The sequence below is a fragment of the Macrobrachium rosenbergii genome, chromosome 40 (genome assembly GCF_040412425.1).
Source record: "Macrobrachium rosenbergii isolate ZJJX-2024 chromosome 40, ASM4041242v1, whole genome shotgun sequence".
NCBI lineage: Eukaryota > Metazoa > Arthropoda > Malacostraca > Decapoda > Palaemonidae > Macrobrachium > Macrobrachium rosenbergii.
Window position 1 is genome coordinate 4,565,901 of NC_089780.1, and position 25,570 is coordinate 4,591,470.

The 25,570-nt window shown below is 36.5% G+C and overlaps 1 protein-coding gene across 4 annotated transcripts in view; it reads right to left on the reverse strand.

The window, feature by feature from the left end:
- mahj (LisH and WD40 domain-containing protein mahjong) overlaps positions 1-25,570 on the reverse strand; it is a 205,111-nt gene that overhangs the window by 83,043 nt on the left and 96,498 nt on the right. For all 4 annotated transcript variants that reach the window (XM_067082944.1, XM_067082943.1, XM_067082941.1 and 1 more), the window contains 7 exons: positions 24,222-24,347; positions 18,181-18,334; positions 17,220-17,368; positions 16,227-16,436; positions 6,096-6,280; positions 5,602-5,871; positions 1,069-1,273 (listed from right to left, as the gene is read on the reverse strand). In XM_067082944.1, coding sequence (XP_066939045.1) covers positions 1,069-1,273; positions 5,602-5,871; positions 6,096-6,280; positions 16,227-16,436; positions 17,220-17,368; positions 18,181-18,334; positions 24,222-24,347 — 1,299 coding nt within the window. The remainder of the gene's footprint in view (positions 1-1,068; positions 1,274-5,601; positions 5,872-6,095; positions 6,281-16,226; positions 16,437-17,219; positions 17,369-18,180; positions 18,335-24,221; positions 24,348-25,570) is intronic.

Genomic DNA, 25,570 nt, shown 5'->3' on the forward strand with positions numbered 1-25,570 from the left:
ACATGTGGCGGGTGGAACAGTTAAAGGGGTTGAAACAGGGGTCACTGAAATCACAGGAACACTAGAATCAGATTTGGCAATTCCTGACTAGCTAACGACTTACTATTCACCGCCCTAGCAGTCGTATCTTTTCTTGTCCCTAGCCAGTTTCTTTAAATGATATTCTAAAGTCTTCCACTTTTCAATGTCCCAATCTGCACATTCTTGACATCTTAAATCAACAGAGCACGCCTGCCCCCTACATTCTATGCACATCGTATGCGAGTCATTTGATTCTTTAGTACGCCATGCATTGCAGCCTTTGGTGCAATACCTAAAGCTAAATACAACTGAGTCAGACATCATGAAAGTCAAGTAATGAGTCAAAATTGGGAAAAAAGTCGTAATCTGTTGATAAGGTCTCAATAAAGAAAACCTATCGCTAACTAAATATGCCAAAAGGCTACCAATAGAAGAATATTTCACCAACTGCTGATGGAAAACAACCAAAAAAGTATGAATTCCCAAATCAAAGCAGCTGCCAACCACTGAACTTCAGCCATCAGCCGGCAGAAATAAATTGAAGCTCTTTGCCAAGCTGCTCCTCTCTTTCTCCCGGAAGTGAGCGGGGCAAGTCACCTACCCCAAAACAAACTAGCGCAACCTGCAAATTTCAAAATTTTAGCTGTCGAACGAGTGAAACTAATAGCTATGTAATTACTGGGTAAGTTACTTAAATAAAATTATGACATATGAATGGAGGCTTCCTCAGCATAGGGATATTCACTGATGAGAAGACCAAATGCTGCCACTTCTCTCAGATCACTGCTGTGCAGCAAGAAATAAGTTAAACTGGAGATCAGTTCCATTCTGCACATCTGGATAAAAAGATGGTTCCTGTACCATTCAAGCCATACAAAGAACTACATGTGCCATAAACTTAGCCCTTGTTTCACCAAACACTCTCTTCTTGTCATTACAAGTAACATTCACGAAAGTAAGTTAATTATGACATGCTACAGTCCACAAATGTATAACATTATTAAAAAGAAAAGAAAGAAAGAGTTTTCTCCACGGGTATTGACTTACAGTAAATGCACAACATAAAAATATGTCATCATCTTCTGAGGGCCTGAAGGTTTGCGTTGGCCGGTATCTGCTGTAGATGAATTTTCTGTTATTAGCCGACCCTTCTAAACCTGTTAGAGGTATATTGTAACCACGTTTTGTTATTCTCATGGTGAAATTTGTCGGGGAGGCTCTTACAGATCTAGGCTCAGGGCATCTGTGGGGCCTGAAAGAGAAAAGCAATATCATACAATCATTGAAGTCCAATTATTTTATATTAAAATTCAACATCCACTTCAACTCCTATTTGATAGGAACCCCTGATATTTTTATAACCCTTTATACACCTCATGTAAGAATATTTTGCTGATATAAGCTAAAATCTCACATAAACCTGCAGTGAATACGAAATTATAAGATGGAATATAAGAGGGAATACAGTAAACCCGCGTATTTGTGGGGGATGCGCACCGCAACCCCCGCGAATAGCTAAAATCTGCGAATACTTAAAACCCCCTCTAAAAACTCTCAGAGCTGCCTATTTTGATAGTTTGAACACAAGAAAAACCCTCTAAAAATGCTTATACCTGAGTATTTTAATAGTTTTATCATAAAAAGTGTATTTAGTCATGAAACTGATATGAAAATACAGTAATCAGTGAATATTTCTCAATGAAAAATACCGTGAATGGGCGGATTTTCCGCGAATAATGGGTAGATACATTCCACAGAGAAATCCGCGAATACATGAGTCCGCGAATCGTGAGAACGTAAATACGGGGGGTTTATTGTAGCGAGATAAAAATGTTTATTATGATAGTGGTATTGGTAGAGTTCAACATAATATAAAAGTATATATCTTGACAACCTGGTCTTCTCAAATGGTTTTCTTTGTACCTAGGTTTCTAAGTTCCTTTTTTGTATTGTTCAATCTCTTCTCAATTTGAAAATCTTGGAATTGCTTAATTCTTAAATAAAAAGTAGTCTGAACCCTAAATTCACTTAATCATCACAATAATAAAAAGCAACCTAAAATTTAATAATACCCTACTGCCTTTGCAACCCAAAAATTGAGTTGTGTCATTTGAATAGGTTGCTTAAAGCCACAAGATTATTGGTATTATAACTTTAAAAAAATATAAATAACCTGTTGTTCATCAATACATACCTAGGTGCAAAGCATTAAACATATTTAAGCCTTCCTATTGCATTTGGCATACCCTAAAGCTAAACTTATGTCTTCAAAGTGCTCTTTCAATAACAAACTTGCACTGTGCAAGAGTACATACTGATTACTAACAATACATTACCTAGGCCATATTTATACTCGACTTTACCTTACACCACCAGGTCTCATGCATGTTAGAAAAATCCCACACCATTTACTATATGTTACTTTTCATAATTGTAACAGCAGTGGACACTGCGAAGCATGGAGTCTAATAACCTAATCGCAGTCAAAATTCATCAATTAGGTTCAATACTGCTTTCCTCTTGGAAGGAAAGCCCTAAAAGTGCTCTTTCCTTTGCTGCAATTTTCCTGTGTGAGTTAGGATTTTTCGCTCTCACAGTCACAAAGCCACCCACAACCGAAGCAGGTCATATGATGTAGACTGCTGTCAGATCACTCAGATTTGAGAAGTTGGTTAAATCCATGCAGTCACGGCTCTCATTAATTACTACTTACAGAATAATGTCATGTACAGTACATGGATAAGGAAGATTTCTTTGACAGCCACAGCCAAACAATAGGCATTCCGAACAGTAGTTTCCATGACATGTCAGCATGCCAACAAGACTGACTCAGATTGTGTACTGCAACATAAAAAAAGCCTCTGGAAGACCAAAAGAGACTACTGAAAAGACAGACAACCTTACCAGTAGGATTGTTGTGAAACAACCATCTATTCCAGCCAAGATTATGAAGGCAGAAAACCACATCTTGTTGGAAACGTCTCAAAAGAACTATACAACATCATTTGTAGAAAGACCTTGGGAACACCTCTCAAATTGCAGGCATTTTTCCCTCTCCTTTCAGAAGCAATGGCTGTCACAGACTTCCCCCCTTACATAATGTAAAAATCTCTGCCCTCTTTACAACACCAGGGATTCCTTAGGCATGTTTAATCATTAAGCACACACGAGTGCAAAACATAGCATGGGCTAATTATGAGAAAATGCTGGGAGCGAATGCAGTCATCCAACTACTATGACTGCTTATTCAACAATGTATCAGAAGACCCTTGCCATTCCAAAACCCAAGGTGATGTCAGACATATGATAAGGAAACTCAGTTCCCACCTACTAAAAACTGCAAAAAATTATCAATGATTTATGGCCACAAAAACAAGTTTTGCAATATCTAGGTTATTGATGTCATTAGGAAATTTGACTAAAAGAAAAAATACTAGTTTAAAAGAAAAGTTTCACACACACACACATATACATATACAGTATATCCCCTGTATTCGCAGTCTCACTATTCGCAGATTTCTCTGTGGAACCTATATACACATTTTTTGCGGAAAATTTGGCCATTCGCGGTATTTTTCACTGAGAAATATTCACTATTTACTGTATTTTCATATCATTTTCATGACTAAATGCACTTTTTGTAATAAAACTATTAAAATACTCAGGTATAAGCATTTTTAGAGGGTTTATTTTGTTTAAACTATTAACCCTTAAACGCCGAGCCTCTATTTACAAAAGTGTCTGTCGTATGCCGGCAGCGTTCGGGAGTTAGCGCCGAAGCGGAAAAAAGTTTTTTTCAAAAAACCACAGCACGCTTAGTTTTTAGGATTAAGAGTTCATTTTTGGCTCCTTTTTTTCTCATTGCCTGAAGTTTAGTATGCAATCATCAGAAATGAAAAAATATCATTATCATATATAAATATTGGAATATATGACAGCGAAAAAAAACTCGTATATAATTGTATACAAATCGCTGTAAGGAAAACGGTTGAAGCTAATGAGTTAATTTTTTTAGTTGTATTGTACACTAACTTGCGATGATTTTGGTATATAACAGATTGTAAAACGATTAAAGCAACACAGAGAAAATATTATCACAAAATGATGCATGAATTAAATAGCACGGACGTAAAAAAGTTTTTTCAAAAAATTCACCAAAAATCAAAATATTGTGCTAGAGACTTTCCAATTGTGCCAAAATGAAGGAAATTGATTGAATATTACTAGGCTGTAAGTTTTTTAGCTTACAATTGCATTTTTGAACCATTTCAATCGAGCTAAAGTTGACCGAAGGTTGATTTTTTTTCTATTTATCGTTATTTCAATGTAAATACAAAAAAACTGTGAAGAGCTAAAGGAATGATATATTTTTTGTTGTATTCTACATGAAATTGCACACATTTTGATGTATAACACTTTATGTAACGAATAATATGAAATGGTGAAAAAATTACGGCAAGCTGACGCAAGAAATGACAGGATTTTCAGCGGAGTCCGCGTGCGCGGAGCGAAGGAAAATTTTTTTTTCAAAAATTCACCAAAAATCTACATATTGTGCTAGAGACTTTCCGTTTGTTTCAAAATGAAGGTAAATGATTGATTGTTACTCGAATGTAATAATTATGGCTTACGGATGCGTTTTTCGATCATTTAGGTCGAGTCAAAGTTGACTGAATGTTAAAATTTTGTCAGTTATCGTGATTTAGTGAAAATATTAAAAAACTGTGAAGAGCTAAAGGAATGACATATTTTTTGTTGTATTCTACATGAAATTGCGCACATTTTGATGTATAACACTTTATGTAATGAATAATATGAAATGGCGAAAAAATTATGGCAAGCGGATGCAAGAAATGACAGGATTTTCAGCGGAGTCCGTGTGCGGAGCGAAGGAAATTTTTTTTTTTTCAAAAATTCACCAATAATCTAAATAATGTGCTAGAGACTTTCCGTTTGTTGCAAAATGAAGGTAAATGATTGATTGTTACTCGAATGTAATAATTATGGCTTCCGGATGCGTTTTTCGATCATTTCGGTCGAATCAAAGTTGACCGAATGTTAAAATTTTGTCAGTTAAGGCATGAACAAAGCTAACTTAAAGAGACAAAAACCAAGCTTAAACATCTGACAAAACTTTAAGATAAAGACTTAAACATCTGACAAAACTTTAAGATAAAGACAAAAATAAACAAAATGCCTATCATCAGCAAAACCATACCCAACCTAAATTAACTTTATTTGGACATGACACACAAAGGGGCAAGGATCAGTTAAGTCAGTGATAGACAAGGATGTAACCGTCCAAAGACCAGCATGAAGGCAACAAAAAACAATGGAAAAATGGCATAGATAAAAACTTAGACCAGATAGGGACTCAGGCAAAAAATGCATGACAGAAGACAGTGAAGGGAGTTGATGTAAAGTAAAATAAATGGAAAATCTGATGTAAAAACACTGAGGATGATGGTGATGTGGCAGCCAAAATACTATTTTATTTCACATGTATTCAGTGATAACAAGCAAGGTTAACATCTAAAATATATGAAAATGAAAAAAATATAGTGTTCACTTGTTACTTACTGAAAAAGATCGAAGGTGGGGCAGGTGACAACTGGATTCTTACAAAGGGCATGTTGGTTGGTGAGATACTCCGTAACAATTCGGTCAAGGCTAATCTTAGGTTCGTTTGTCAAGCCAGTGTTTGTAACAACAGGCATTATCACAGAGGAATTTGAAGCCACTGTATATGGATTAGGAGGGTTACCAGTAGACAAGCTATTTGTATTTGTTTCAGTTTTACTGAAGTGGGAGACTGAAGAACTAGATACACGATGCTCTCGCTTGGAAGCTCTGTTATGAAAAAATGCAATTAACATGAATAGCTAACGTTATCCAAAACAACTTTTTTATTGATAAAAACACTGTTAGAACTTCAAAATCTGAACACTATGTTGTCAACACACTTTACCAAGTATACAACAAATGTGAATATTTCAAACACTGACATTCTCATCAGTACCACATCTAAAATACCTCATTCAATAAAATCAGTGACTAAATAAATGCTTCCTTACCTATTAATCTTGATATGAATTGAACCAGGACTAGACGTACTAAGAACATTTGAGGGGCTAGATACAGGTGGTGGCGAAGGCGTGAGTGGGACTGCAAAACCTGATGTTCCCGAACTGGAGTTCTGGTTTGTCTTACACAACGGGGTAAATGCTAAGCGTGAACTTCCTCCTACCAAATGACGATGCTGTATAAAAAGATCACGTTACTAAATAATAACTATGTTGTTCTGGTGGAACCAGAGGGCGCTGGACTTCCTTAAAAGCTACAAGTACAACACATTTCAACATTTATACTGGCATCATATCATTTATAAAGTGAGAAGAAGAAGAAGAAGAAGAAGAAGAAGAAGAAGAAGAAGAAGAAGAAGAAGAAGAAGAAGAAGAAGAAGAAGAAGAAGAAGAAGAAGAAGAAGAAGAAGAAGAAGAAGAAGAAGAAGAACCATCCTTGCCAGTTTTTAAAAGTCTGGCCCACTTCACAGTTTTGGCATTGCACACCTGTAAAAGAGATAAGTTTTGTGTTTGTATTTTTTATTCTGTGAAGATGTTATTGTGTTTTTAAGACAAAATAGGTAGAAAAATTGGTACAAACTTACTGTTTGATGTAACTGCTGAACAATACAATAAGTGTACTGTGCATGTAATGCCTACCAAATTGAGTGTTGTTTATAATCTTAGTGTATGCATATGTCGTTAGAAAATAGGGGGTACAAAACAGGAACTTGTAGTTTAACATCCCATCTTAACTATAAATTGCTGTTTGTAGTTTATAAGCATATATAAGTTGGGGCAGTAAGGGTAAGAAGTTACAGTGTTACATCTGTGAAGTATTTTTTCATGATATCTGGAAATTTCCAGTAGTCAACAGGATTTTGGATGTATTAATCCAGATAAGCGAGGGATTGCTGTAATGGGACAGTTACATAGTAACCCTCATCACCCATTCTTTTCCTTTTCCCTCCTACTGAGCTATAGCTGGTGGAGGAAGGAAGGGCTGGGAAGGTTTAACTTTTCTTCCTGAAGAAAAAAAGGTTGGGATACTGGTCTGGGTTTTGGGAAGTTGACTTCTTCCCAACCCAAGAACCTAAATTCCTAACTGCACCTGCCGGTTTGGATATATATCACTTCACAGCCACTTAGGATTGATAATATACTGGAAGATGGAATGAAGAATGCATGACTCCCACCCCCCTTTCCACTGCTGACTCCATTTTACCTCTGAAAAGGGGTACTGTGGAGTTTGACACCAATCTAAGATCTCTTCTTCCTTCCCTTGAGGAAAGTGAAAGAGAATGGAGGAGTCTGACAGCAATGATGGGGAGGAAAAGCAAATATGTGATTCCTTCCCGCCCCTGGTTTGTGCTTGATTTCCCCTTTCAAGTGAGAACCAACAGGCTATGATTGTCATTTATGTTGTACAAGAAGCTGTGATTGATGCCACTATGGCATCTTTGTGGATGTATGGAAGTTTTCAACTTAACTGCTAAATAACAGGAACTCACCAATCAATAGATCTGAAAATTAACCGATAAAAAAACTCCCCAGGCAGAATGCAACTACAGCAGTCAGAAATTATTTGCCTCTTGGGTAAAACTCCAAGAACTCTGTTAAATAGGGTTCATGACAGAAAGCAGTGGTTACTTCAAGATCGCTAAGTTCACTGAGAGCCAACAATCTATGTACCAAAACTCCCCAAAGGGCAATTTATGGAGAAAAGGACCTTCAAAAGTATAAATATCCTAAGGCAAGAGTTAAGACTTCCCATGAAGAGACTGGTGCATGAATAGCCTTGAGTTCTTCTTTGGGAATGAATGTATACAAGCAGCAAATACCAAATGCCACATAATGATTACAGAAACATTAACTTCTCAAAATTGTGGTTCATCTACCTGTAGATTTTCTACTGATAACAATTAGGGTTAAAATCATGGTAGAAAATCCATATACTTCCATTAGATCAGCCAAAACCAAACTTACTGGAGCAAGGATGTTCGTATGCACTAGCAAGCAAGTCCCAGTAGATGGACTAAAACAAGGGTGCACAACCGGCAGCCCTTAATCAAGCAACTGGCAGCCCTCGAATTTATCAGAGAAAATACCAAATATCACTCTACAGAAAAAGAAAATAAGAAAGATATATATAAATATATACATATATACAGTAAACCCCCGTATTCATGTTCTCATGATTCGCGGACTCATGCATTCGCGGGTTTCTCTGTGGAACATATCTAGCCATTATTTGCAGAAAATTCGCCAATTCGTGGTATTTTTCACTGAGAAATATTCACTAATTACTATTTTTTCATATAATTTTTGTGAATAAATGCAGTTTTTGTGATAAAACTATTAAAATACTTAGGTATAAGCATTTTTACAGGGGTTTTCTTGTGTTTAAACTATCAAAATGGGCAGTTCTAAGTGTTTTTAGCGGGGCTTTAAGTATTCGCGGATTTTAGCTATTCGCCGGAGGTGTGTGGTATGCATCCCCTGCGAATACGGGGGTTCACTGTATATATATATATATATATATATATATATATATATATATATATATATATATATATATATATATATATATATATATATATATATATATATATATATATATATATATATATATATATATATATATATGACACAAACACAGATCTATACTTCCTTTCTCTTGGTACTATGAAAGCAGAAAATTAAATCACTAATGCAAGGTTTTGATGTTCAGAAAAATATGTTTATTGAGAAAAATAAGGAGGCACAGGACGTAACAGAAGTGAGCTATGAAATTGCAAACCTGATTGCTAAACATTCCAAGGCTTTTTCAGAGGGGGATTTCATTTAAAAGTGTATTCTACTTGCTGCTCAAAAACCTTCTCCAGATCTTTTGAAAAAGTTTGAGAATATCAGTTTGAATTGTATGACAGTGCAGCATTGTATTGTTGACTTGTTGGGTGATATAGCAGACCAGTCAAAGGAAAAAGGTAAACAATTTGTGTACTCTTCCTTAGCCACTGATGAATCTACTGATGTTACATCTACGGCTCAGCTACTTGTATTTGTATGTGGTGTAACAGATGACTTGTCTATTCTTGAAGAACTTGTAGGGCTCAGTTCATTGAAAGGGCAGACAACTGGTAGCAATTTACTTAATGGACTTTTAGAACAAAATTCAGGAACTGAATTAAATTTGGACAAGTTAGTAGGTATATCAACTGATGGGGCTCCTGCAATGATAGACAAGCAGAATGGATTGGTGCAGCTATTAATTAAACACCTTGGAGAGTGAAAATATGGACTGAAACAAGTTTTATTGCATAACACATCAGTAAAATTTGTGTGGAAAAGAACTGGACTTTGATCAGGTGATGAAAATTGCAGTTTCTATAGTCAATTTCATCAAGCCACGTTCAGCTTTGCATGACTGGCAGTTCAAGCAATTTCTTGATGAATCTGAAGCAGAATATGGCGATTTAGTGATTTCACTCAAGTAATGTGATTAAGCAGGGAAATACACTGCAAAGATTTATCAATCTTCTGGATGAAATTGATATATTTCTTAATGAAAAGAATAAGATAGTACCAGAACTTGAAAATGTTGACTTTATGATTTGTCATTTCTTGTGGATCTCACAAGCCATTTAAATAACTTGAATAAAAAAGTCCGGGGAATAACCAACTTATTTCTCAGCTAGCCAACTACGTGATAGCTTTTGAACATAAACTAAAATTGTTTCAGTCACAGATACTTAAAGGAGAGTTAGGACACTTCCCAAACTACAAACTTATGCGTGAGAAACACAAAGTATGCAACAGACATGAATACTCTGCAACAAAATTAGGAAAACTTTTGGAGGCCTTTGAGAGCTGACTTGAGGACCTCGCAAAAGAAGTCAATGATTTGATGTTGCTCAGCAACCCCTTTTCTGTATCTCCTGATGTAGTAGAATTCGAAGAACAACTTGAACTGACTGATCTTCACAAAAATGACAGCCTTTGTACCAAGTGTAAGGAAGGAGACTTGCTCAACTTTTATAATTGTTTGGCCAAAGATCAACTTCCATATTTGAGAAACAAAGCTGCTTTTTATGCAAGCTCATCTGGCTCTACCTACATATGTGATAAAACATTTAGTCTGCTCAACCAGAACAAATCAAATATTCACAGCAGGTTAAGTGATCAAAATTTGGACTACGTTTTAAGACTGGCAATCACAAATTTCCACCCTTACATAAAAAAGCTTGTGCATGAATCTCAGTGTCAAAAATCTCATTAAAACAAAACAGGTGAGCACCTGTGTCTTTTTACCCTTAAACATCTACAAAGTATTTATTATATTTTATGTAAAATCTTGTGGCCCTCGATTACATATATGTTTGATGATGTGGCTCGAGAAGCCCAAAAGGCTGTGCACCCCTGGGCTAGAATGTCTCTTGTGTAATATCACAATAGAAGTGTGGCACAAACATCCAGTATGTCTGAGCACAATAAAGCCTATGTATGCACTGACAGAGAGGGTATGACAGCCATGCAATCTTTGGTGTAAAACAGATCTCCATACTACGTATAGAGATCTGTTTTACACTACCAGGAACCAAACATCCATTCAGTCTGAAGACTGTATGCACACTGATGGAAGGAGGTGGTATTAACTCAACCATTCCTGCCTAGAATGGCTAGGAAGAAGAGTCAATGCATATGTGAAAATGTCAAGGTCACTCAACTCTCCCTACACTTGGGAGAGATAGTGAAATATGGGTCACAACTTCCATAGACTTTCTCGTGTTCCAAAATAGCTGCCTGTTCTTCAAGCAAAGAGGGGTCCAGATGTTCTCCTTTAGGAGGGTGGCATAGAGGGTAACTGGCAACACTGTATATTGCTCAGTGCACTCACACTCTCCACAGCAGTTGCTATCTGAGCACGCAAGCTGGAGGTCGTCTCTGATCTCCTCTACCTAATGTGTGCACAGCTGAGGGAGTCAGTGCAATTTCTTGTTCTTTGCATCTTCTTGCTCAGCCACAAGCAAGTATAAGAGCAGAGCAGGTATAGTTTTAGGGCCACAACCCTATTCAGACAAAGAAACCACTGGATTTCATTTGCCTTCTGTGTTGAAAGGTGCTTCTGTTTTGGTTTGTGTGAAGGCGTGGACGACAAACTGGTTTGACACCAGTTTTCCACTCCTTCACACATACCAATATAGAAGCACCTCTCAACACAGAGGCAAATGACATCCAGTAGTTTCTTTGTCTGAACAGTCTGAACAGAGTTTGGGCCTTAAAACCACACCTGCTCTGCTCTTGAACTTGGTTGTGACTGAACAAAAAGACAGGAACTTTTAACACACAAAAATAGATAATAATGCATACTGAACTTGCAAAACCAAAATCTTGAAAGTACTTTCTTTTTCTTTTGCCCGACAAGATGACAAGCTCACTAAATGACAAAATCTGCTAAGGCGATGTCTGTTAAGCTGAGCTGCCAGTGTAAACGTTATTGCACTTCCATACGCAGTCATATAAATGTCAGTCTGCTTACATATTCCTTTTCCCTCTCCCTCCAAGATTTACTAAAGTCAATATCATTTAATAAGATGCAATTAATATAACTGTGTACCAATAAATACAGTGGATTGCATTTTCAACCATTCAACCAATGTTAAACGATAATCTACGCTTCAGATGACATATTTCTTTCAGATGGTGAAAGATTTCATAAATCTTGTATGCCATACCAATGTTGATGTAATATACCTTTAATAGGTCCTGCACACAGCCACAAACTTTGGATGAAAATGACATTTTTATAATAAAGTTTTATATATACTTACCAAGTAGTTAAAATAGTTTCCCTTTCACAGCAGCTTAAAAAATTTAAAAATTTGCAGGTAATGCTTCAAAGTTTAGTGCAGGTGACTGGTTTCGCCCACTAAAGGGAATCTCAGGAACTACTAGCAAATGAGCTCATTCTGTTTCTGACATACGTCCATCTGAGGGGAGGAGGGAGGGCTCTGATCATTTAATTACTTGGTAAGTATATACAAAACTTTATTAAAAAATATAATTTTTATATATGGAACTTACCAAGTAATTGCATAGACCACAGGATTATTCTGTTCGTTCTGCAACCGAGCAAACTTGTAGAATGTCAAGCAGTCTCCCTGACACTAAGTGGGCTAGTTGTTGAGCCTGCTGATACTTGACAGTCCCGGACACATGGTCATCAGGGTGGGATCAACTTCTATGCAATAATGCCCAGTGTGGGCTCGGTGATATCTTGTTTAGACTGAAAACATGCGGAACTGTACTTGGCTAGAACAAATGTCCGACACGCTTATCAGAACTTGGCAACAAGTTCCGCCTCAGTCAAACACAAAGCTCTAAGAGAAAAATTGTAAAAAGGAACTAAGTGTTCAGCAGTGGGAGCAGGTGTCAGGCGCTCAGGATTCGGTGCCAGAACGCTGGTACCAAGAGGTCTGAAGGTGATCATGCACTTGGGAAAGGGCGCTGCTATAGAGAGGGTACACAGAGCTTCCTTCTGCCTGGAGCTCATGAAAAGTCTTCCACAAAAGAACGCTCGAGTGAAGAAATTATCTTCTGAAGGGAAAAACTGACAGATGCTTCTCCCAGTAAGAAAAAAAGAGCACCAAAGCTCCCTTCTTGCAATCACAATGAAGGAGCTGAAAACTCAAAAAATAACTTACCTGTCCTTATTCACACAGGACAGGATTAAGAGACCAGCCGAAGCGAAGTCTCTTGGCAACACGTAAGCATCTCCTATCTTGTTAGCACCTGCTCTTGATGTCAGTCAAGAAAGACCTTTCCTTCAAAACTTGACAAGAACACAGCTGGAAGGCTAATACTGTTAAGCATCAGAGGGAGTGAAGGACAAAAAGCACTTGTTTGCTCCCTTAAGATCCCAAGCTAGCCTCCCAACTCCCTGTCAAGGTGATAGCTTTCTTCGAATTCAAAATTTGTACACAAAAGACTCTGTCTGAAAAGGAAAGAGCTTTAAGACCCAAATAGACATCACACAAGGGATCAATTTGGGTCGACTGTAACTCTTGGAACAGCATAAAGGAGACAAAACTGCCAAAGAGCAGTTGTATGATGCTCAAGGAGGGGAGTCCGAAACTGAAGAGAGGACACCCGATGAATAGAGACTAGCGTCGGCCACTTGGTGACTGTAGCTAGGTGTTCCATGGAAATTGCACTCAAAAAAGAACGACAGTATATTGTATTCTTAGAAGAAAAACAGGGGCACTGAGTTAAAGAGAGACTGACGTCAGCCACTAGCAGGCTGGCGCCAAACGCATGACAGCTGGTGCTGGGAACTCTGTATGAAAATGAGCTCTGCTCTGGCACTACTGGGTGCGCAAGTGGGTGCCACTGGGTGCAAGCGGGAGCTGTTAGGCGCTCAGGCGCTAAGGAATCGACAAAAAAGAACACTTGGACACTGGTGTTCTACTTGGCGCCAACACTGGTGTTCCACTTTTACAGGAGAAGGCAAGAGTAGCAAATATCACCTGAAACGTGCCTCTCCAATGGCCGAGATTTGCTACAAAAAACGCTATCAGTGCTTTTGTCTACACTGGAGAATCACTAGAATAAAACCACATATCTATGGATGCCTTTCCAATGGCTGTCCGTCGACACCTGCAGATAGCAGGCTCAACTGAGGGGCGACTACCTGGACTCCCATGCCAGGAACTAGGTTTAGGAAAACCGACAGGGCCGGGCAGCCATCTCCTCCACTGCACATCCAGTAAGACGCCTTTCCAGTGGTTGTCTGTTGATACCTGGGACCGGCAACAGGCTTGACTAAGGGGGCGACTACCCATATCTGACCCCACCCCAGGCTAGCTGAACACCTATCGGTCTCGGCTGTTGAGAACGACTACTCTCTGCAAAAATTAAGCACAATTTCTCTCTACTACACACTGCCCTAACGCTACCAGCTCTCTTCAAAGAGAAGTGAAAGATGATCAAGTAATCCTTACCAACAATAGTCTGAGGATACAGAGAACATTATATGAATATATCTCGATTCCTCTCCAATGTTATTTGAGACTTACCAATATGCATTCATTACTAAAAATATCAGTGCGGTGGCAAACACGATATTAATGTTATACGCTATTTCAAAAAGGGAAAGTTAACCTCTATCACCCAAAGGACCAAGCACCATCATACAGGCAAGTATCAAATCCTATCAAACATTCTTCGAGTCTTTCAGAAATGTATTCTCAACCAAAAAATGTCAGCCCGGTAGCAAACACAATATTACATTAATACTCGAGAAAGGAAAGTTAACCTTTACCGACAATAGCTGAAGTACCTAGATTATAACTGTACAGACATACCCCAAACATTATTGGAACCTGAAGATACGTATTTATCATCGGAAAAGGTGGTAGCAAACACAATATTATGTTAATACTCTACTCGGGAAAGTCAAGTTAACCTTCACTGACAAAAGCTGAAGTACCTAGATTATCATAGTACAGACTTATCCCAAACATTATTGGAACCTGAAGATGCATATTTATCATTGGAAAAGGTGGTAGCGAACACAATATTACATTAATACGCCACTCGGGAAAGGAAAGTTAACCTTTACTGACAACTCTGAAGTACCTAGATTATCATAGAAATGACATATCCCGAACATCATTGGAACCTGAAGATACGTATTTATCATCAGAAATATTGGTTCGGTAGCACATGCAAGATTACGTTTTGTTACACTATCTGGAAAAGATGATTAACCTTAACCGACCCTAGTTAAAGTACATACAGTATCATCATACAGACATGTCTCAAATACTAACGAACATTAATTGAGACTTGCAGAAAATTAACATAACCGTAAATATTGGTTCAGTCGTGGACAGTTTACATTTATTACATTAACAAGAAAGCGAACGCAATATTACACATTGAATCGGTAAATTATGCCACCAGCAGTTAAACACTCTAATTGTGAATTCGCTACTAAGCAAAATATGATAACTAGGCTCCAATCTTATCAAGACAACAATAAAATACTATCCTGTAGGGTGTAAGCTTGAAGCTACCTGAAATCAGCGATATTATTCACTGAAATCCAGTCTCCGACCGGCAAATTTAAGAACACAGTTACCCGAATGCCAGCAGTAAACAGAATGAGCTCATTTGATAGTAGTTCCTGAGATTCCTGTTTGCGGGCGAAACCAGTCACCTGCACTAAACTTTGAAGCATTACCCGCAAATTTTCTAATTTTTTAAGCTGCCATGCAAGGGAAACTAGAGCATTTTAATTACTTGGTAAGTTCCATACATAAAATGTTCATTTGATTTTTATTGTAGACAAACCAAGATATGAGAACAAAATGGTAGCTATTCACTGTATAAAATCAGTGATCAAATGGACAAAGAAGCTCACATGCAGTGCACATGGTACTTATTTTATCATAATTACATTTAACCCTTGGGGCTCAGGCAGCTATCAATTCATGCAATTCAGTTTGTACACATTCTGTCCTAGCCTATGGACACACAAAGAAATCCTGCTAGAACATGCATGGTATTAGGCACATCATGTAGGTATGGTTTCCAGCTGAAACATGGGGAATGTGCTCAGTTTACCCATAGTTGTCATTTTGTGTACAACTCCACTGAATTATCATATACTGTAACGATGAGAGTCGAATGCCTGTAGTGCACCGACCACAATAAAGTCATATATTAGTGACAGTATAACATTATTTTCATTTTTGTAATATTTATGTGACTCAAATGATATGAATTTCCTATCAGTGAAATGGCAATCTATCAAAATTTTGCAATTAGTAAACAGAAACTGCATATCCCCTTTTTTTCAATTTATCATGAATTTTTAAATAAAAATAACAAAAGTTTTTTTTAATTACAGATAACTTTTACTTATTTTGGTATTTCTAAACATAACACAAAGATAAATGCTTTAGCTTTAAAATGACACCAAATTCATTTACGTAGCATTTAGTACAATGTTACAGTGTTATGGCGCAAATGGATTTTGACCTCTCCTCGCCCCCCATCTTCAAAGGGTTAAACAGTCAAGCATTGGATAAAACAATGAGAAACACGAGTATAAAGTGAAAAACACTGCATCAAAATTACCGTTCTGGATGATGGGGGTGGAGTGACCATATTTCTTGTGGAGGGGCCATGTGATGTGTGTGGAATTGGGGACGGAAGAGGAGGGAGATGAGCAGCTTGCTGTAGCGCGGTTGCCACCGAGTCATAACCTTCATTCACCAGGTGAGCTTGTATTAGCTGCAACAGCTGCTTCTTATTGTAATTTATCCTAGTCTGTGCAACAACGTCTGCCTGATATCACAGAAAAAAATAATTGTTTGATCAATTCCATATTCTTAGTGATTCCACAAGTACATACAATTAATAAAGCTTTTAAACTGTTCCATACATCTCTCTTGCAGAGGGCATGCACAAAAACACCTTTCTCTATATACATTTACATGTACTGTATTATGATAAGACACCTAATTTTCAACAAAAGGCCATTTTGCCATACACATAAGTCTAGAAATGTGCCTCCATGCTCAGTATAACAATTTTAAGTGACCATAAATTTGAAAATTAGTTGCCAAAGTTGACTAAAGTCTAACGTAGCACAAGTCTATTTCTTACATAACTCTGTTGAAAAAACTTCACATATTTAGATGAATGAGGCTGGCAATACATGACCAAAATGTATGAAAATCTTCATTTACATGTAAGTGAAATTTACTTTATAAAAACTAGTAAAAGTTTATAAACCTACTATTGAGGGGTTCCTCATTCAAATTTTTAAGTTATGTCATTCAAAAAATACGACACCATTTTTATCTATTCACTAAAATTTAGAAACTTTTGTTTAATCAGAAAATGCTCATGAAGCAATACCAACATCTCTCCACCCTAATCATATTTCTCACGATTACCTAATTAAAAAAACCTCACCTCATCACATTCATTGTCATGAAATCTCTACAATAACCCCAAAAGTTTAAACAATTCAAAGCCCCTGCTTTACAATATCTTCGATGGCTCTCATTCTAATCATATTAACAAGTCACCAAATTCCTTTGACTTTAGTGCAACAGTGCTTACCCTGTGAATGCTCTGCATCGACACATCCATATTTGCATCACCTTCATGCTTCGTTCTTCCTGACACCGCTTTGATAAGCTCCAAGGCATGGCGTTGGAATTTCACATGTTCCATTCGCTTATCTTGTAGAATAGGCTCCTTCATCAACACTAAAATGAGTCAGTTTTTTCTTAGAAGTGAAAAGATCTAATTCACAAGGAATGCTCCTATACATAAAAAGTTTAACATCCTACTGGCATAAAATGTTGGAATTATGGGGTTTGAAAGGTTAAACAAGAAATGAGGCATTTCCATCCAACCTTTCTACCTACACACAACAGCACAGAAAACAAAGTTTCCTTCATTCCTGTTTAAAAAGGGCAGAGCATACCTAACTACCTAAGAGGTAACATTCCTGAAAATTAATGAACATAATTACAGATTCAAAGTACTAGTATTATCTTATAAATATATGGGTAACATTTCTCCTCAACTTGGCAAAATCTCAAGCATAACATTTGTGCCTAAATTTAGCACAAGAAGGTTCAGTCTAATACTATGAGCACTACTACATTTTGATAAATTTCGAACTGTAGAGCTTTCTACATATGGAATATCTATACCAAGTTCCTCTAAGACAGATTTTTTATAAAACTGATAAAATGTAATTCTTTTTAATTAATTTTTCATACAAACCTACTAAATTCAATTAATCCTTTTTATGGCCTTAAAATCAGCCAAGAAACTATATCTCTTTCAAAAAGAAAGAATAAGAGCTATTCACATACATACATACATACACATGCACACACACACACACATATATATATATATATATATTAAATATATATATATATATATATATATATATATATATATATATATATATATATATATATATATATATATATATATATACTATATGCACACACACACACATATTTTCAGAGAGAGAGAGAAAGAGAGAGAGAGAGAGACTTACACTGTAATTGGCCGGTAGTAAAAATTGGCAGTTTGCTCATAATCTGCCGTGCTGTTTCACTTCTAGACAAGCCAACAAGGGCACGGCATGCTAAACCTCTAATGCAGTCTGCATCGGTGATAGGCATTTTCTTGTGGAGTACATTCAACAGATACTGAAATCATAAAAAAAGAACTTTTAGAAGATAATACAAAACGACATCCTTTCTACAATATTTCCTACAATCTTAAATTCCAACTTTTCACAAACTGAAACTATTTGGGTATTTAGGAGTAAGACAGCCATACATTATTTACTCTGATGCCCATGCACATAACTTTCACGACACATACTTTCTGATACAAAAATGTCAGTGAATACTTAGAAATATCAAAATCCTTTTACTACATTCCAATTTAGTTACACATCAAAAATCTTTTAGTTCCTGGCAGTTCATATATAATTTATATTTTCAACTAATTTTTTTTAAATACAACCAAGTACTTTCCTGTAGCCTAATGTACAGTCAGCACAATTCTTAAGAGAAGACCCAAAAGAAAAGGAGTCCCTCTGGCAGGGTCTACACATGGTCTCCAAAGTAACCTTGGTAGCAGTCATTCCCTGTGTTGTCTGGCCTCACTACATGAGAGGAGGGACAGGGTTGAAGGATATTTCTTATACAGTACTTGGTTTGTATTTTAACCCTTGCAGTCTGGACTAAAATATATATTAAGCAAACCCCCAGACCACGCTAAATTTAGGAAGGCCAATTTAAAAAAAAAACACATCAATGGAAAAAGAAAGGTATGCATAAGCACATGGCATAAGAAAAAAAAAATTTATGCACCTTTCACGGGAAGTTGGAAGTAAATATTTCCAAGCCTCTTTCCAAAAACAATCGTTAAAAATATGCTAACTTTACCAAATTATAAATGCCTTTTTTAATAATTTTTTTTTATTTTATGAAATTATAATTACAGCTCACACAATATCATAACAGGTAAGAACTAAAATACTAACAAATTCTGAGTACATTTATTGCAATATATTTACGAGACATCCTGGGATGGGGAGCTGCAGTACACTTCCCCCATGAAATCTCATGGCAAACTGATCTCTCTCTCTCTCTCTCTCTCTCTCTCTCTCTCTCCCTCCTGTGCAGACTCTCTATTAGAGTTGCCATTTGTCATTTATGGCCCATGGCAGTGATCTGAACACTTTTCCCACAAAATCTGTTCAAACTGTATGTTGCACAATGTTGACCATCAGAGGACAATACCCAGAATTTACCCTAAAGCTATAAATAATTGTCATTGGACGACGCCCACTCACAAAGGATTAAAAGGGAACTTTGTTTTTAAAACACTGCATTTCTTTCCCCATAAATGCACTGCTCCATTGCACCCTGAACTGCTACTTTGGTTGGAAGGCTTCTTGGTAATTCTAAATTATACGAAGTACCAGAGCATTTGGAGCTTGCAAGTTCCTACAGTTAAAAACTTGGTTGACCAAAAGTCCTGAGAACTAAATGGGATCACAAACTGGGCTGTTTTTTTGTTAGTAAGATCATAGGTTGTGCTAGTGGGTTGATCAACTACAAGATGCTTCACTAACTCCGACATGAAGCAATGCTGATACCCCAGAATTCTACACAATGAAGAGTGGAATGAATTCTATAACTAAGCAGAAGAGGAGTCTGAGGGACACTGGCCATACCATAAATTGGAGTGGGACCACACTGGTTTTCAAAAGTAGCTGCCTGTACAAAAGGAAGATTCTGGAATCTGCCATGTTCAGTCACACTAACAATATGCACCTGTCAGGAAAACATTAGAAATGGACTTCACTGACAAGTTAATCTTAAGACCTATTCTCAAGCAGGTGTTCCAACAGATACACACTCCAGACATGATACAGGCAGGAGCTAATTAAGACCAAAACACAAGGGGCTGATCCCTTGTCATCTAGAGTCAACAGTTTCCTACATACCACCAATGTTGCACTGCCACACTGCATATGCCACATTAATACTCTTGTCATCATTTCACCACACTTCACGGACACAGAAGTTTTGGTACCCGAAATATATGGTTGCAACAAGTATCTAAGGTTTTTATAGGCCTTTTCATCTTCATTCCCTTCCTTTCAAAATCTTTTAAAACTTGACCTGCAGCAACAGCATGCAAATTCTAATCAAATACTTATCAAGGGCTAAACTGTTAAATCCAAAAGGTAGAAACATTTAGAAGTTGAAAGACTGAAAGGAACCAAAATTAACAATCATATACCATACATTTTTTTTAAAGGCAGAGAGTGGATACAACCCTAATTTCATGAGCCATCAACTTCAAAATGGATGCCTCGGATTCAATAACACTGCCTTAACCCCATAAACTACTTGTCTTTGCCAGAATGAAACAGTACTCTTCAAAATTTATATTTTACATGAATTTGTGGATAAAAACAACTGCAATGGCCCCTTATGAAAAGATTGGGTCTTCATGTGATTTGCCTCAAGGTTCTTTTGGCTATAAAAGCTGACCTTCATTCCCTAGCAAAACAGGCAAAACAAGAAAGCCAGATGCTGCAAAAAAGCCTGAACTTGATGGGAAGGTGTCTGTCTTGGCCACAAACATATAACAAGCAAATGCTTCCTCTAAACCAGTCCACCAGAACTACTAACAAGTCTAGGAGCCAAGGCTTTTGATGCAAGAGTGGTGCAACAAGTATCATCTTCACATTTATGAAGTGAAGGACCTTGTCCAAAATTGGCCCTACATGAGAGAAAGGTGGAAAAACATACTTCCAAATGCATTGCTTGCCTAAGTTGCCTGGTCTAATGAATAGAACAATAGTTTGGCAGCCTGTTGTTTAGGTGGGTAGCACACGGGCCCATCAGGATCGCATTTCCAAAAGATCCTACAGATTTTGATATGAGAACATTCAGTGAGGAAGATTTGATTTTGACTGCTGAATGTGTCAGCTACCAAACTGTGCTCCTTCAGACAACTGTGGCAATTAGTGTGACAACTTGTTCCCTACCCAACCAAATTACGGTATCCACAGACAGAAAACACATTGCTGGAGACTTCATTCCTCCTTCATTCAAGGGATATGATGCTAGGAGGTCACTTCAATGTTCCCCCTACCATGTCAGATAGGTAACCTGAGATAGCTGGAGGGGCAAAAAACACTGCTTTCAACTTTGGGTTTTGAGAGTCTTCTCACCAAGTGAAGTCAACCATCTCTTGTTTAATTCTAGCTGAAGACACCTTGACATCAATTTGCTGTAGAGCACAAGCTCCTCCAGGGAGTTAACCCTTAAACGCCGAGCCTCTATTTACAAAAGTGTCTGCTGTATACCGGCGGGGTTTGAGAGTAAGCGCCAAAGTGGAAAGTAAGTTTTTTTCAAAAACTTACAGCACGCTTAGTTATTAAGATTAAGAGTTCATTTTTGGGTCCTTTTTTTCTCACTGCCTGAAGCTTAGTATGCAACCATCAGAAATGAAAAAAAATATCATTATCATACATGAATATTGTAATATATGAGTGCAAAAAAAAATTTCATATATAATTGTATACAAATTGTGCTGTGAGCAAAACAATTAAAGCTAATGAGTTTTTTTTTGTTGTTGTATTGTACACTAAATTGTGATGATTTTGGTATTATAACAAATCATAAAACGATCAAAGCAACACAGAGAAAATACTATCACAAAATGATGCATGAATTTGTAACGTGCGGATGTAAAAAATTTATTTTTTCAAAAATTCACCATAAATAGAAATATTGTGCTAGAGACTTCCCGTTTCTTGCAAAATGAAGGTAAATTATTGAATATTACTAGAATGTAAGAGTTTTAGCTTACAATTTCAGTTTTCCACCATTTCGGTCGAGTTAAAGTTGACTGAAGGTCAAATTTTTTCTATTTATCGTGATTTATATGAAAATATTTAAAATTGATAAAAGCTACAACCATGAGTTGTAGTCTACATGAAATTTTGCACATTTTCATGTATAAAACTTTATGTAACAGCTAATAGAAAATGGTGCAAAAATTACGACAAAGTGACTAAATAAATTCTGAGATTTTCAGCAGAGTTAGCGTGCGCAAATGTAAGGAAAAAGTTTTTTTTAAAAATTCACCATAAATTGAAATATTGTGCTAGAGACTTCTCGTTTGTTGCAAAATGAAGGTAAATGATTGAATATTACTAGACTGAAGGTTGAAATTTTGGCACTTATCGTGATTTACATGAAAATATTTAAAAATTGATAAAAGCTACAACCATGAGTTATTTTTTGTTGTATTCTACGTGAAATTGCACACATTTTCATATATAAAACTTTATGTAACGGCTAATAGAAAACAGTGCAAAAATTACGACAAAGTGACTAAAGAATTTCTGAGATTTTCAGCAGAGTTAACGCGCGCGGACGTAAGGCAAAAGCCTTTTTCAAAAATTTACCATAAATCGAAACATTGTGCTAGAGACTTCTCGTTTGTTGCAAAATGAAGGTAAATGATTGAATATGACAAGAATGTAAGAGTTTTAGCTTACAATTGCATTTTTCGACCATTTCAGTCGAGTTAAAGTTGACCGAAGATTGAAATTTTGGCACTTACTGTGATTTATATCAAAATATTTCAAAACTGATAAAAGCTACAACCACGAGTTATTTTTTGTTGTATTCTACATGAAATTGCGCACATCTTCATATATAAAACTTTATGTAACGGCTAATAGAAAACAGTGCAAAACTTACGACAAAGTGAATAAAGAATTTCTGAGATTTTCAGCAGTTAGCGTGTGCGGACGTCACGGAAAAGTTTTTCAAAAATTCACCATAAATCGAAATATTGTGCTGACTTCTCGTTTGTTGCAAAATTCTCGTTTGATTGCAAAATGAGAGGTAAATGATTGAGAGAGAGAGAGAGAGAGAGAGAGAGAGAGAGAGAGAGAGAGAGAGAGAGAGAGAGAGAGAGAGAGAGAGAGAGAGAGAGAGAGAGAGAGAGAGAAGGGGGGGCAAGCAAACAATGAAAAATGTTTAACACTACATTATTGTATTGTATCAGGTACAGTACAGTACTGTTCTGCATTGTTCCAAAAAAAAAAAGAGAGAGAGAGAGAGAGAGAGAGAGAGAGAGAGAGAGAGAGAGAGAGAGAGAGAGAGAGAGAGAGAGAGACCACATCAAATGTCTATTGTTTCGTAGCCTGATGTACAGAGAGGAAAGTATTGGTCATGTGTGTGTGCATGTGTTCACCATCCAACCTCGCAGACAGCCAGGAAAGTGATTGTTCATTTGTTAACCCTTGACCCTCACAGGCACACACAAGAAAGCCTCTTTCCACTTTCCTATAACCTGTGCTTGCTGAACTGATCTGCTAAGTATGAAATACTTTATTGTTACCAAATCTGCTAAGCTGAGGTGCCACTTTATATTATTTCTATAAAAAAAACACCTTGGATGTATCACAGCAATCATGAATATATTTTGTTTTGATATCACCACACCTTTTCCCTACAGCAGATACTACAGCTTTACACTGACATACTCAATCACTTGCACACTTAGTATGTTTCTTCTTCATATTTCATAAAAAAAACTTTTTATCATTAAGTTTTAGAAGTCCCTCCAAATTTTCTTTGTCTGTGATTCCTACAATTTTCCCTCTCTGAAAAGAGTCTACTGTTTTTCCTATGGACAAAACACACCCTTTGCTTTGTTCCCTTAATCTACATAGCCCCGCTTAACATGGACATACGGGTACCCTTCTCATTGGCTTCAGCATCAAAAATAGGAAACACTGCACTGTACTGAGTCACTAAGAACATAGTATACGTTAAACCAAACATGATGAAGCAAATGCCACACGATAATCCAGCTCCGAAACGTGAGTAAACTGTAACAAGAAGTTAGATTCCTCACCAAAATAATATATGACTACCACTCGGTAACAATTCAGTGGTTATATCAATTTTGGAGGTTTAACTATCCCTTACATGCAGAGATACATGCATAGTTTTTTGTCAACATCAATAAATAAAAAGCACTTACCATGATGCCATTACTTGTTCGAACACAATCCCAAGATTTGTTAATGACATCTTCTCCGTTATTTGCACCTTTCTTTTTGCTACTGCCTGGTGTCGATGGCACACTGTATCGATTGTTGCTCCCAGGCTAAGAGATAACAAAATGTGCAAATTATTCCTTTGAATACTGTACATTTCATGATAGCAGAATACTCTCACATTGCTTACATGAAATACACTTAAAAATTATTATAAACCATACCTTAAAAAGCTCCCAAATTCTTAAAATTAATGCATTTCAGGTACACATAAAAATTAACAGCAAAGAGCAGAAACCTTATGAACAAACAATGCAAAAAATAAATCATATGTGCAATAGTTAATAAAATAGAAAAACCAAAATTAAAATCTAACTTTATCCTTTCCCTTTTCATATTGAAGAAAAAAGAGATGGATGAGACAAGTCGACAATTTAGAGATATGTATCTTTAAAAAAACTTTTAATGTTACAATTTGAGTTAAAATGTTGAGTGCGACTGGCAACTCCGCAAATTGTCCCGTTGGGTGATAACTCTAGACCCACATAAAATTATAAAATCAGTAACCAGCACGCTACTGAAGAGGGAAGTTCAATGTTATTTCCATGAGGTAAGCCGAGTGTAAAAATTGTGACTTTATCTGATACACTTCGCCTAACATAATGAAAGTCTCTACTATAGGCATTGCATACCTAATATGGACAAACTAGATGTGGTCATATATGATACATGTTGCCCAAAATGATTAAAAACATTTCTGTAGGTGTTGTGTGCCAAATACGGTTAGACTTTGGATGGGCAGATATGCCGCGTATCGCTCAGAATGATCTCAGGAAGTACGTATGTGACATGTACAAGATGTGGATCATGCTAGGTGTGGCTGGGAATGGTACACACCAACCTGTACGACGTGTATGACGTGGTCAATTAGAACGTGTAGATTTTCAATATACTGTATTGTTATTTTACAGACAATCTATATCTGCATACACACACATACATATATACAGTATATACACACATGAAAATTAATATATATATATAGATATACAAAGGTATGTCTATATATATATATATATATATATATATATATATATATATATATATACATATATATAAAATGTGTGTGTACACATGTATACACACACACATTACATGTACATGCACACACACATATATATATCATATATATATATATATATATATATATATATATATATATATATATATATATATATATATATATATATATATATATATATATATATATATTTTACATATTTACATGTAATATGAATGTGCCTGGACTCAATGCTCTGTTTCTACCAGCTAT